The 13,363-nt window shown below is 33.9% G+C and overlaps 2 protein-coding genes across 2 annotated transcripts; one reads left to right on the top strand and one right to left on the bottom strand.

The window, feature by feature from the left end:
- Window positions 1–2,277: 2,277 nt before the first annotated feature.
- On the bottom strand, window positions 2,278–5,589 carry LOC107711938 (prokineticin-1-like). Its single transcript, XM_016517032.1, has 3 exons — window positions 5,305–5,589; window positions 4,010–4,135; window positions 2,278–2,657 (listed from the first exon to the last, which is right to left on the bottom strand). Exons 1-3 carry the CDS (start codon window positions 5,374–5,376, stop codon window positions 2,538–2,540), a joined length of 318 nt encoding a protein of 105 aa, XP_016372518.1. The 5' UTR covers window positions 5,377–5,589; the 3' UTR covers window positions 2,278–2,537.
- A 4,622-nt stretch (window positions 5,590–10,211) lies between these two features.
- Window positions 10,212–12,819, top strand: lamtor5 (late endosomal/lysosomal adaptor, MAPK and MTOR activator 5). Its single transcript, XM_016517031.1, has 4 exons — window positions 10,212–10,468; window positions 10,550–10,611; window positions 11,315–11,432; window positions 12,472–12,819. Exons 1-4 carry the CDS (start codon window positions 10,434–10,436, stop codon window positions 12,530–12,532), a joined length of 276 nt encoding a protein of 91 aa, XP_016372517.1. The 5' UTR covers window positions 10,212–10,433; the 3' UTR covers window positions 12,533–12,819.
- Window positions 12,820–13,363: the final 544 nt, after the last annotated feature.

Raw genomic sequence — 13,363 nt, 5'->3', positions numbered from 1 at the left:
GCAGTGACAGCCGGAGAACATCCTACAATCTAGCTGCTGTTTTTAGCGTTCTGGTGTTTGCTGTCATCTCAACGACACTGCTCGTGTATTGTCTAAAAACCAGGAAGAAAAAATCCGCAGGTAGGTGGAAGGACAATGCTTATTTTTAATCACCTAAAGATTTTTTTTTTAGCTGAGCACATTTTCTTTCTTTTTTTTTTGCCCACAGATAAAAGTGAAATCTGTGGTTCTCCTAACGCCACCCTGGTAAGCAGTTTGTACAAACTGTATCTTCTCCACTGATTCATAACCACATGAATTCAGTATCTGAGCAAAGACATTACAAAACAGCTAAACATACAGCAGATATAAGACATTTAAGTGTAGAGACTCTTTATGAATTATATTCTTAATGAATAATACTCTGGGGTAAAATCAACATTTGGTGAACCATTAGTTCAATTACAGCTTGTTTACAGCTTGTTCATAGTATGCTGATCTGTAATCAGCTTCATCATCCATAAAAGGGAAAATTACATTCTACATTAGCGAACGTAGCTTTATATAGATGGATGGATGGTTTCTGAAATGTCATCAAACCCTGTCTGCTCAACATCTCTCCACAGGAGCAGGACGGCATTATCTACTCAATGGTGGAGTTTAAGCCCCACCAGGATCCATCTGAACTTTATGCCAATTTGCAGATACACAGCCCAAAAGACGCTAATGCTTCTTCAAGCTGTACAGTCACAGTAAAGGAAACCGTAGAATATTCCACTATTATGAGAGCATCAGCATAAACATTTGCAATGTTTGTGTTCAATGTATTCATTGCTATGATTTGTTTTTGTTGTTGTTGGTTTTGTTTGCTTGAGGAATTTTTTTCTTACAAGATTTTTTAAAATATATTTTTAATGCAACATTGTATTGATACTGTATAATTATTTTATTCTTGAAAATGTCATTATGATGATTAATGCCTGAAAAATTCTATGTAGTAAAAGTTACTCTTTACTCTTAAACAATTTGGGTAGTTGACTCGTGGGTGTTTGACTTAGAAAGACTGAAACATACAGGACGACAATTTGTGATGCAATAATTATAATTGCAATAGTTTTATTTTGGATGAACAAAGAACCTTTCAATCATGAATCTCTATTTAGATGTCGAAATCGGTGAAAACCAGTTTTTGCAATCCTTAGTACTTCTTTAGGCAGCAAAATGTAGGCCCATCAGAATCTAGAAATAGTCTTTGAGCGAGGCAACATAAACATATGTGGTGACGCATGTCATATGTGATGTATTATGTTAGTATCGAATAGGATTTAAGGGATACTGGGATAATTAAGGACACTCAAATGAATCAAGACTACCAGTTTACATAAACCATACCAATAAATTCAGAAATGACATTTTATGGCACCCTTGCTTTGTCTTCATCCAGGTCCTATAGGCAGTTTGTTGACCTGTCCATGTTGATCTCAGAGGTGAAGAGAATCCATTGCGTTTATTACAGAGTTCAGAGGAACAATCTTTCATTTTTCATTTTTCTAAATTCTATGAACTGAAACTAGATTGAAAAAAATTAAAAGATGATTTTTCAAGGTCGGTTTACAAACAGTTGTGTTGACACCCTAATGCATGTTAAAGAGATGATAATGTATTTTAGTTTTCATATTTTATTGATGTATTTTGATGTTTTTATAGACATTTTCCAAATGTATTAGGAATATTACGATATTATGGTATTTTATGCCATTTTTACAATTATTTTGCTGTCTTTACTGGACAAATATAGTATTCATAGAAATACCTTTTTTATTAAGCATCAGATATTTAATCTAATGAAACACTTATAGTTTGCTTATAATCTTAAATTATATGATCCCATTTGATCTCAGTCTACCTTCAACATTAGATGTGAATTTCAAAGAGAGTCAGGGTCAGCTTTGACATTATGTTCAAAACATGTTTTAAATAAATCTAAATCATTATTTTTTTCCTGTCTTACTTTGCAAAAAATAATACTTGTTTTAACAGAAGCATTAAAGGGGAAGGCAGTAAAAGTCTGAATGCATGGAGCTAAAAAGGTACAGCTCACATACACACACAGCACATACTCACATGTGAGAAAAGCACAAAGACCATTCAGACTGATAATAATTTAATTACCATAACCAAGCTTTCAACAAATTCATAGCATATTGAAGATGAATTCATCCAGAAATATGATTCCCTTCTAAGCACATTCCTTACAAAATATCTGTTGCATGTATACTCACAGAAAGGTGATGAAATTTATTTTGTTTTTACTATCAAGGATGCCAAGGTAAACCAGTGATTCTGAGGTAGACCTTGTGCCATGGTGGATAATGTATGTCGGCATTTCTGGGGAAGCTGGATAACAGCATTTTTGTAGTGCAAAGTGCATGAGAGTGAAAAACAAAAATGACCAGAAAGGTGCTGTGGCACTTGTTATTAATCTAGTTGTGCTGTCCTGCTTTCCTTTTCAAGTATTTCCCACCTTCATTCTTCTTTTTCTCCCACTCTTTCCAGTGTTAAAAGTCTATGTTTTTGAAGTCGCTGGTACAGCGATATCTCTTGTCGCTGTACCTGGTGCACACCAGATGTGGCAGGCAGGGGCAAGTGTGATGTTGTCTCTTGCCAGGGAAAGGAACCTGCAGGGAAGTCCAAACACAGACAACTTCATGATATTATTATTTCATAGTTACCAGTTTTTTTTATCAGCAATGCATTGATTATAAAAACATAAATGGCTACATTCAAATAAATATTTTTAAGTCTGACTGCTGTAATGATATCATTTTAATTCGATCTTTTCAGCCGTTAGGTTAGCTAATCAAGATACATTACAAAACTCTATAGGCTTAAGTTTAAGGATCTTGTCAGTGTTAGTCATCTGTGAGTCACAAAATCCCTCTAAATCCATTTCTCTTCGCCTCGTAACCTCAGCTGAATGGCAAAGCTTCTGTATCTCTGAATCAGTCTGAGACAGTCCGACAGAGTGATAAACAGCCCTGTTCTGTGAGACATTCGATCGATATATATATATGTGTGTGTGTGTGTGTGATCAATAAAATGCCATTTTTTACAATACAAACATTTTTATTTTTTTATTTTTGCTTAAAAACAATCAGTGCAATAGTACTATTTGATATGGCAGGCAGGGGCAAGTGTGATGTTGTCTCTTGCCAGGGAAAGGAACCTGCAGGGAAGTCCAAACACAGACAACTTCATGATATTATTATTTCATAGTTACCAGTTTTTTTTATCAGCAATGCATTGATTATAAAAACATAAATGGCTACATTCAAATAAATATTTTTAAGTCTGACTGCTGTAATGATATCATTTTAATTCGATCTTTTCAGCCGTTAGGTTAGCTAATCAAGATACATTACAAAACTCTATAGGCTTAAGTTTAAGGATCTTGTCAGTGTTAGTCATCTGTGAGTCACAAAATCCCTCTAAATCCATTTCTCTTCGCCTCGTAACCTCAGCTGAATGGCAAAGCTTCTGTATCTCTGAATCAGTCTGAGACAGTCCGACAGAGTGATAAACAGCCCTGTTCTGTGAGACATTCGATCGATATCAGTTACACTTATCAGCAGATTCTTTTAAAGCCTTTCTCAGTCATCTCTGGCAATCACCCATGTTTACTCCACGAATCACGATCAGATCAGCTGTTTAAAAAGAGATTGCGTTCTTGTTTCCAAATGTGTTTCTTTTTACTTAGTTAAGTGATTGTTCACCCATATATGAAAATGTACTTATAAAAGCATAAAAAACATGTGGGGAACCAAACAGTTGTTAGTTTCCATTGACTTTCTGTTTGAATCTTTCCTCTGTTTAGCTCTATTTCTCCTGCATGGCTTCTATTTTTTCTTTCAGTTCTTATAACAGTTAGGCCTGGGTTGCCTCAGGTCAGCCAATCAAATCACTGCTTTCATATTCCAGAGGGGTTTCTCATGGCTGTGTGTGAGTGTATGTGTGTATCTACTGTATGTACCTTGTGGCTGTAAGGGTGGCATTCGTCTCCTTCCAGCCCCTGTGGTGTGCACATACGCAGGCCTCTGAGCCACAGACTCACAGCACAGCACAGACCCACGCCACACTGCACATCTCTGTCACATGCCTGATACACAAACACAACACAACATCAGTCACATACTGGATGGCATTTATTCCCAGTACATACAGATCTTGCTCTGGCTTTGTTAGAAGTCTTTGTTAATTTGTAAGTTAATGTGTACAAATGATAGAGTATTTGCTAAATTAATGTATCCACATTATCCCATGACAAGAGTGAAAATGACTTTTATTTAAACATCCTATCTGGATTTGATTTATAAATAAATTTAAATTATGCTTCTCTCCGTTTTTTTTTCTTTTTCTATGATTTTTCCCAGAACTATCAAAACCTGTGACAGTCAAACAAGCTCAGGTGTCTCATTAAAGAGAGGAAGCTACTTTCTTAGTAAGTCACTTACCCCTGTAAAAAAAAAATATATATATATATATATATATGTATATATTGTTTAAAAAGCATGCTTGCTTGTAAGCCAATATTATTAACATGAAATATAATTATTATGCACTATTGTCCCTTGTGGGAATAATTTAACTAATTACAGTGAAAGCAATAGCCTACATCTAATGCAAATATTTAAATGGTTTTAAAGGCGACATACATGGGCACAAGTGTGTGATCAAGAAAATGCCATTTTTTACAGTAGAAACATTTTTATTTTTTTATTTTTGCTTAAAAACAATCAGTGCAATAGTACTATTTGATATTCTACATAAAATTACAATGATAAATGATATCCAGTTAAATAGGAGTTAAATGGAGGATGTTAATTGTGGATGGGGCTGTGAGAGCAAAAAAGGTTGGGGAAAAACTGATAAAGTAGGGAAAAATATGTGGTAGAAATGCAAAAATGATTGGGCTTTATGTAGGAAAATGTGGAAAAATTTGATTATGAAAAAAAAATTGCAATAAAATTACATTTAATTTGACATAATATCGGCTTACAAGCAAACATGCTTTTTAAACAATTAGCCTCAACAAGCAAAATGAAGGCAAATCATAAATGAACTGAATCATTTTGGAGATAAGTAATCACTTACTTTTTTCACCATTAATTATTGAAATGTATTATCAAATCCAACTAAATACGATTGATTAGTATTCATAATTACATAAACAAATGGTCAATTCAATTAAAACATAATTAAATAATGTAATTAAATGAAATAAAAAGAAATCAAAGTAAATCCTGCGAGATGATTTGTCAGACTTACCCCTGTGATGACGGCACATCTGCACCAGCTCAGGGACAGCAGGAGCACGGACAGAATCAACACCCTGCTCATAGCAGCAACGGGACACAAATACACACCACTAAACAGTAAGAGCTTGATCGTTCTTTTTTGTATCTTTCTAATTCTCCCTGTTGATCTCTATTCTGTCCTGTGGAGCTCCCAGAGGACTTTGTATGGCCCTGAGATGATTTCACTTCTCTGCTGGTCTTGTCCTCCTTTCTCAGAGTGTGGAGTCTTTGGTAACTTCTGAAATTAGGACTGAGGTCTGTCTCTGTCTCTCTCTTACTTTCTCCATCTCTCTTTCTCTTTATCTCCCCTCGCCCCTCTCTTCCCCCCACCCACACCTCCGCAGGGACTTCGTCATCTCTATCTGTATGACGCTGGACCAGATGATGGACGTTTCACTTCAAGCAAATCTTTCCTAATGACACCAGCTACAGTAGCACATTTTCCCCTGGATTTGTGTGGTTATTAATCAGCTGAGTTAATTTTAGAACATAATTATTTGCCAACCTTTTTTTTGTCTTACATGCCCCCAAAGCCCCATCAATAAGGCTCAAGTACTCCTTCATTGAAGCCTGAAATGTGTTCATATTGTCAACTCATCTTACACTGAATATCATTTAAAATAATAATACAATTAAAGTTCAAATTTAATTAAAATCACAGCTGATCTATGAGTGGAAGAACGGTTTACATATATTCTGGTATGAGTGTCATCCACATTCATTTATAAGAACACACAAAACAATATTTTGTTTATTCATTTATTATTTTATTTCCTTAAAATACCCTTTTAATCAGTTTTTTTCTGTTTTATAGGTTTAACAAATCAAAAGTTTTCCAAGTACCCCCGGTTGGAAATCACTGGAGCTCAAATCACTATACAATATTTCAGTAAATCTTCCAGTTAATTTTTTTCTGACCAAAATATATTTTAAATATATGCTAAATATATGTTGTAAACAGTGAAGCTCAATGAAATATATTTTTGAAATTAAAATTATATATAGTTTCAACCTTCATATACCAACATACATTTCAAAATGTTTTAATGTATTTTAAGGGGCAAGAAAATACATTTATAATCCTCCAGTAGCCTACATTTAGGCTATAGATCAAAGCTTTGGGCAGAGACATATAAGTGATTTAATCATATTTATTTTTTTTTATTTTTTTTCAAATATTGTAATACTGTATGTTCCTTGCTGATTTTTCTTTAAATGTGACATATGTGAATGTATTTTGTTGGATTGAAATGTATGGAGAGCAAAGTATATTTTAAATGCTTTTAAAAGTATAAATTTACATTTTCAAAATATATTTTAAAACTACACCAAAAATGGCCAAAAATATATATTGTTTGAAAATATATGAAAATATAAATATATTTTTTGTACATTTTTGCATGTTTTGAACATATTTTAAAATATATTTGAAAATATGTTTTGTTTTGTTTAATAATAATGTAAGAGCTGTGAGGAGTCTGAAATTCTCAAATAATATATATTTTCAAAATGATTTACTCCATTGTCAATATCCTCTATGCTTCTGGTTTTATGCACAGCTTGTTAAAGTCATTTCAGTTTTTTTCCCGTTCCCTCATTCACTTCTCCACTACGCACTTGTTCATTTTACAGGAGTCCACGAGCCATAATTATCACCTTCTCATTTGAACAGGATTCATCACCCTTTTCATCACCCAAATTAATGTCAGACTTGCAGCCAAGTTTCAGAGTACCAATACAAGTCAAGTAAGTTCACAGGAAATGAGTCATCAGCACAAGGGCTTGATGAGAGAAATGTTTATTTTTGCTTCCTGACAATATGATGCAGCTCGCAGGTAAATCACAACAAATTAAGCACTTGTCAATTCATTTGAGTCGTTTAAGCCTACAGTCACTCCATGACATAATATGCACTGTCATTCACTGACAATTTCCTATTTACAAGTTTTAAATGTGCCAGTCAGGCACAGATGGTTAAACGCATTCGACATCATGTCCTCTCAAGCCTGAAAACTTCCTTGACCCAGCAGTAGCAAGAGTAATTACATCTCATCATGGACACATATGCCCTACTCACTACAAACAGTATATTTGTCATGAAGGGATTCTTTAAAAATAAGGACTCTTCAGTTTCTCGTGTCAAGTTCAATCTGGTCTCGTCCTTCTGCTCTTGCCAATGTAAGGTCATCGGAAGGCCTACAAGGCATGCCTGCAGAACTTCACACAAAGCTCTGCAGATTTATGCAGAATTGGAACGCCTGCCATTCATAAAAGCTGTTTGCATGTTTGTTTATAAGTATTTTAATTGTGCTTTCAGCAAACAATACTTTAAAGAAATACAATTATCCATGGCCTTGCACCTTATAAAGTCTGCCACGCTCTTTTTATCAGCGTCAGAAGCAAATGAAAATGTGGATATAGCCTGTATGAACTGCTGATCATCAAAGCCCTTGGGATGGAGATACGTGATGAAACGCAGCTATACAGAATCAATTAGCTTTCTTGAAATTATAGCTAAATAAAATATCCAACTTGAAGGCAATTGGAGTGAAGGATAGCGGGCTGGAAAATGTCAGTCCTATCTGTTGGGATTTGATTTACGTTTAGCGAGAGCATGAAAATGCCATTGGTTAGTCAGCAGTGCATTACTTGACTGCAGTGAAAGTGATGGATGTCACTGACGCCCAGGCCACGTAATTACATTGCAACTTCCTGCCCCGTCAGCAGACCAACTTGCCTGTAACTGTACAGGGCTGGACAGAAATCATCAAGCGTTGCCGGCAGGGGAGAATCCAAGTTAGCTAAAAGAGCCTTAAAGCCATTAAGCATAACTTCATAACAAATGCAGTTTGAAAACTGAGCCAAAAATGGAGAGAATATATATATATATATATATATATTTTATATTAACTTCATTTTAACTTAATTATTTTTGAATTATTTAAATTATCCACCACACATTAATATTAATAACGTGTAATTTTGGCACAATAAGCCCATTAACCAATATAAATAAAAGGTATAGATATATACCTAGATATATGCTACAGTTATATAAGCATATTTTATAATGGATATGACATAAAAATTGTCTTTGTGAAAACTGATTCTTAAAACAGGCTCACAAAACACAAAAGAGAGTGCCTCACTATCATGAGTTCAAAGTGGTGAAGACTGCATGCATCGGTTTCTGATAAAGAACTTCTGCTCAAAAACAATTGATGGTGAGGAGCAGGACTGGTCTTTTATTCTGCTTTTGTTCAGAGCATGGGGTCGTCTAGAGAGATATCAACAGTGAACATTCCCCTGGGAGTTCTCATCGACAATGACAGCTAAATGTTAACCGGATGTATTTGCCCTTTAAAGATTTTTTTAAAGAATTCTTTAGGAATGTATTATTTATAAAAAAGGACATAGAGGAAGAAAAAGAAAAGTTGATCTACCCACTGAATCATATGTGATCATCAACTAAATAACAATACAGTGCTGCAGCCGTGATGTCAAAACTCAGACTAATTCACCATGCGTTCCATATGTTTTTTTATTATGGGGTTTTTCAATTTATGTGTAAAACAAGGTCTGTGGTATATAAATTGACAATACTTGGATGTCAATTTATATTTCTGGGTTTTGACGTCACGGCTGAAGCATTCCATAGCCCTGCAGGAACATCCATCTTAAGCTGGTTGCTGTGTTTTAGTACATTGGAGCTGGTTTGTGGTGCAAGCTGATAATTTTGGTCGAGCAAAAACTAAGCTATCAGCTTGTTAGTTCTCCTGTTAACGTGCATCAAATTAAAGTTTATTTAACCCAAAACCCATAGGCCTAATGCATTACAGGCTACAGGCAGGGATGGGCAGTATTTCAGATACATGTTAAAATATGTATTTGAAATACAAAATACTATTTTGTATTTAAAAGCCTTTGGAAAAAATCTAATGTATTTTGTATTTAAATACATTTAAGATTAGTATTTTTGTATTTTCAAAATACATAAAATACTTTGTGCCAGTCAACCTCTTTATGAGTGTGCTGATTTCGTTTGAAAAGAATGAAAAAATGAAAAAGGAGCCGTTTTCTAGTTTTTCTACTTTCAATATTAGGCCTAAATCAAAAAACGAATGAACTCCCCCCAACATTCATCAGATGAGCTGTAGCTGTACAGCTCCATTCAGCATTGGGTGAGCGACTTTTCTGGAATAATATAAGGTGAGGATGTCATGGTCAACTGTACTTGTTAATTAAAGTTAAAAAAGTGCATCATTCAGAGTTGCCTTCAGTTAACATGAAAGAATAAAAGAGCACTGAATAGTGTTAGCCAATCAGGCTTGATAGTTAATCCGTTGTTGTTGTTTTTTATCAACTAGCTTGTCGAATGTGTTTAAAGCATTACTGCATGTTAGGCCTGGGTGAAAGGACAATAGGCTACATATCGTGGCGTCGGCGATGATATAAAGTGTGAATCGACTGAACTTTTTCTAAATCGTTTACATAGAAAAAGGCCTATCGAGGTAAGCGAATATATAATTAACATGAAATAAATATGCTTTTTTGTAGTTTTGTATTTCGTACAGGGCATGAGGAAGGGAAGATATGTAAAATGAAAACAAAAATTTCTAAGCAGTTGTAGGCTACACATTGAAATGTGTGTGTTTGTTTGTTTTTTTCCTCCAGAATAGGTCCAGATAGATTTCAGCCTATACGGATACCTGCACTGGATGGCCAATTTCACATGTATTTTTTGTATTTTCAAAATTCAAAATACTGTATTTATATTTAAACACATTTTTTCCACACAGTATTTTGTATTTTTATGTTAAATACATTTTCATGTATTTATGCCCATCTCTGGCTACATGTAGAGGGTTAAGCTGCTAACAGTATATTTTTATTTACTGACAAGACTAGACTTCGAGCTACATGGCGCTAAATCATATGCGCTTTTAGCATTGTTTCCTTAGAGGATGCCGTAGTGTTGGAGTTGCGTGTTAGAATGTCAGCTGACATCCCGGAAGTAATACAAATAATAAATATCGCTGCTACACTCTCCACAATATATTATTTTTCTGTTCATTTAAGAACATTATTTAGGCTTCTATTATGGAGGGTGCACTGGAGCAGCATCTTGACGACACGTACGTTAAAATATAGCATTCTTTTCCAAGCATATATACTTATTTTAGATGTTGCATTACTCATCTGTTTTCTTCCACTAGAATGAAAAATCCTGCCATTGTTGGGGTTTTGTGCACAGACGCTCAAGGCCATAATCTAGGATGTAAGTAAAATACTGTCTCATTCATCCACTAGGTCATGATGATAGTGTTATTTGAGTAGTTTACATGCGTGCATTTTTTCCAGCAACATTAACTTAATGTTAATATTTACATAAGTGTACAAGCCAAAAATATAGCCAAAAATATAGATAAATATAAATGTTTTGAATGTGGTTAAATTCAGTTTACTTTCATAAAACTGGGGACATTATTATTACTCAAAATGGGAACTTTACAACCCAAACTAAAACGATTATGTGTGTATTTGTATATATATATATGTTACATGGAAAAAAAACATACAAAAATAAATATTAAACTAAATGAAAATAAGAAACTTAGATATGTTTAAGTGGAGGCCCTAAAATTACTGAAAGTTGAACTAAAACAATTTTTTTTTTTAAATATAAAAATGAAAGCTAATTCCAAATATTAATGAAAACTACAACAGTGTATATGATTAATACTAAAATAACACTACATTTATTACAGTTTGTTTCTTGTTTTCTTTTTCTCCACTTTTTTAAATGTCCAAAACAATATACAGGTATAACAATGAACATGTTGTTCAATAAAATGTAATGTTACAGAATTTTGCTGTCATATGGGTTATCCTGAATGTTTGAAATATTTTTAATGGCTCACCATAATTTGCAGATGATCCATGTACTGTAAGTGTCAACTTCTTTAATGTTTTAATCTCAGGCCGTGGCTCGCTTTCTGATGAACATGGAGGAGTTGTGTCTGTGCTGGCCAAGCAAGCTGCTTCTCTAACCAAAGACCCCACTGACTCTCCTACTGTGTGTCTGGAGTCTGACTCTGGGTAAGAAGCTAAGTGACAAACATCTGCCTAGTTTCTGGGAACTTTAAGCTTAATTTTGAGAGACAACCAAGAACAATAAAACAAACTCCAGATCTTAAATGTTTAGTATCTTCATTTAAAAAAATACAATTTAATAATTCAGGGGCATAGTTCATTAGAACTAAGGGCATATTCTCCAAACTTTGCTGCTTTCTAGGGCTGTCGCGATTCGTCGATTTTATTCGACTATTCGATTTTTTTAAAATCCTCGACTTCATTATGGTCGCGTCGACTAACCGTTTTATTTCCAAATTCAGTTTTGTTCCATTTTCATTTTTCTATACACCGTTTTAATGGTTAAATTACATTTTATTAATCAAAAAGCCTGTCTAATTAATTGAGTTTTACAGTTTTATCTTTACCAAATTCTGTTTTCCATTATTTTCTGGATTCCATTTTAATGGTTCCATTAAATTTTAATAATCAAAAGCATCTCCAATTGATTGATTTTATTAAAAAAAAAGAGAAGAAGATTGATTTTTTCAGAAATACTGCACATTTACATTTTTCTCCTAAATAAATTCTGGTAAATAACATTTCTGGTAAATACTCCTTTAAAAAGTGTTTTTTATTATAATTTTATTATTAGTAGACTAGAACACGTGGATATGTTGTCATTCTTACACTATAATACTGAACTTTGATTTCAGTGATTTGGACTATGAGATGGATGCACTTTACTTTTGCTTTAAAAAAAGGATTTCATAGAAATTTGAATTTCATTTGGTTTAATAAAATATTCTTAAGTAAAATTGTTGATTTTTTGTAGGGAAATTAATCGTTTAGATTAATCTATAAATTAGTCGACAGATTAATCGAAATAAAAATAGTCGTTAGTGGCAGCCCTACTGCTTTCATCCCATTAAGTACCTGCCCCTCCACCACATGCTCTTAAAATTTTATCTGTGCACTAAAGTTTATTATAACGTCACTTATAATAAATAGTGTTGCCACTTTTTAAGTATTAAATGGGACCCTTAATATAATTCTGTCATTGCAGGAACATTTTGGTGAGAACACATGGAACAATTACACTGGCTGTACATAAGATGGCATCATAAATTCTGTTTGTTTCTAATAGTCAAATATTGAATACGTGCAGTGTTTTTAAACATCATTATTTTGAGCTTGAAAAACTTCAGTGGTCTATTGTCAGCAACATAGAAGTTTAATGATTGGGCGAGATCATGTCTTCCATCAGATATTTGTGTACATGGTTAATCAATCATTTCTTTTTCAATATTTGTACTTCTTTCAACCATACTCCACAGTTTAGATGTGTTTAATGCTTTTTTGTTTGTTCAAACTATTGTTTCCCAGTTAATAAACTGTTATTTAAGGAAAATAATTCTGACCGAGTCTTTTGTGAGGGGTGTTTTAGTTGAAGTACCATAATGTGTTCAGAAGGGGGCAGTAGTTGAATCACATTTTGCATGAAGCAGAATACTGAAGATAATCAAAATGAAAATCACAATGTGAGGTACTTAATGAATTTTACATTCATTAAGTACCTCACAGAGAACAGTTTAATGGATCATTGTGAATTGTAGTTTATGTGCATGATTAACAACTGGAAATTATTAAATATATGATGCTACATATGATGCTGCTAAAAAGAACATTATTTGGTGTATTTGGTGTAATGAAATGTGTTTATGCGGTTTAAAGTAAAAAAAACACATTATTTTCCACATGCTGTACATTATTGTTTCTCCTCTATGCCCCTTCTTCTGAAACTTCCGATTTTTACAAAGCTCATCGTTCTGAAAAAGCGAGGTGTGCTCTGATTGGCCAGCTATCCAGTGCGTTGTGATTGGCCGAATACCTCAAGCATGAGACGGAAATGTTACGCCCCTCACATACTGTTGATGCCGTGTCCCGGCCGGAGCGAA

This window comes from Sinocyclocheilus rhinocerous, unplaced genomic scaffold (assembly GCF_001515625.1).
Source record: "Sinocyclocheilus rhinocerous isolate Xijiao unplaced genomic scaffold, SAMN03320098_v1.1 scaffold1168, whole genome shotgun sequence".
Lineage (NCBI taxonomy): Eukaryota > Metazoa > Chordata > Actinopteri > Cypriniformes > Cyprinidae > Sinocyclocheilus > Sinocyclocheilus rhinocerous.
Note: the sequence above shows the minus strand (reverse complement) of the source record. Positions and strands in the feature narration are given on the sequence as shown.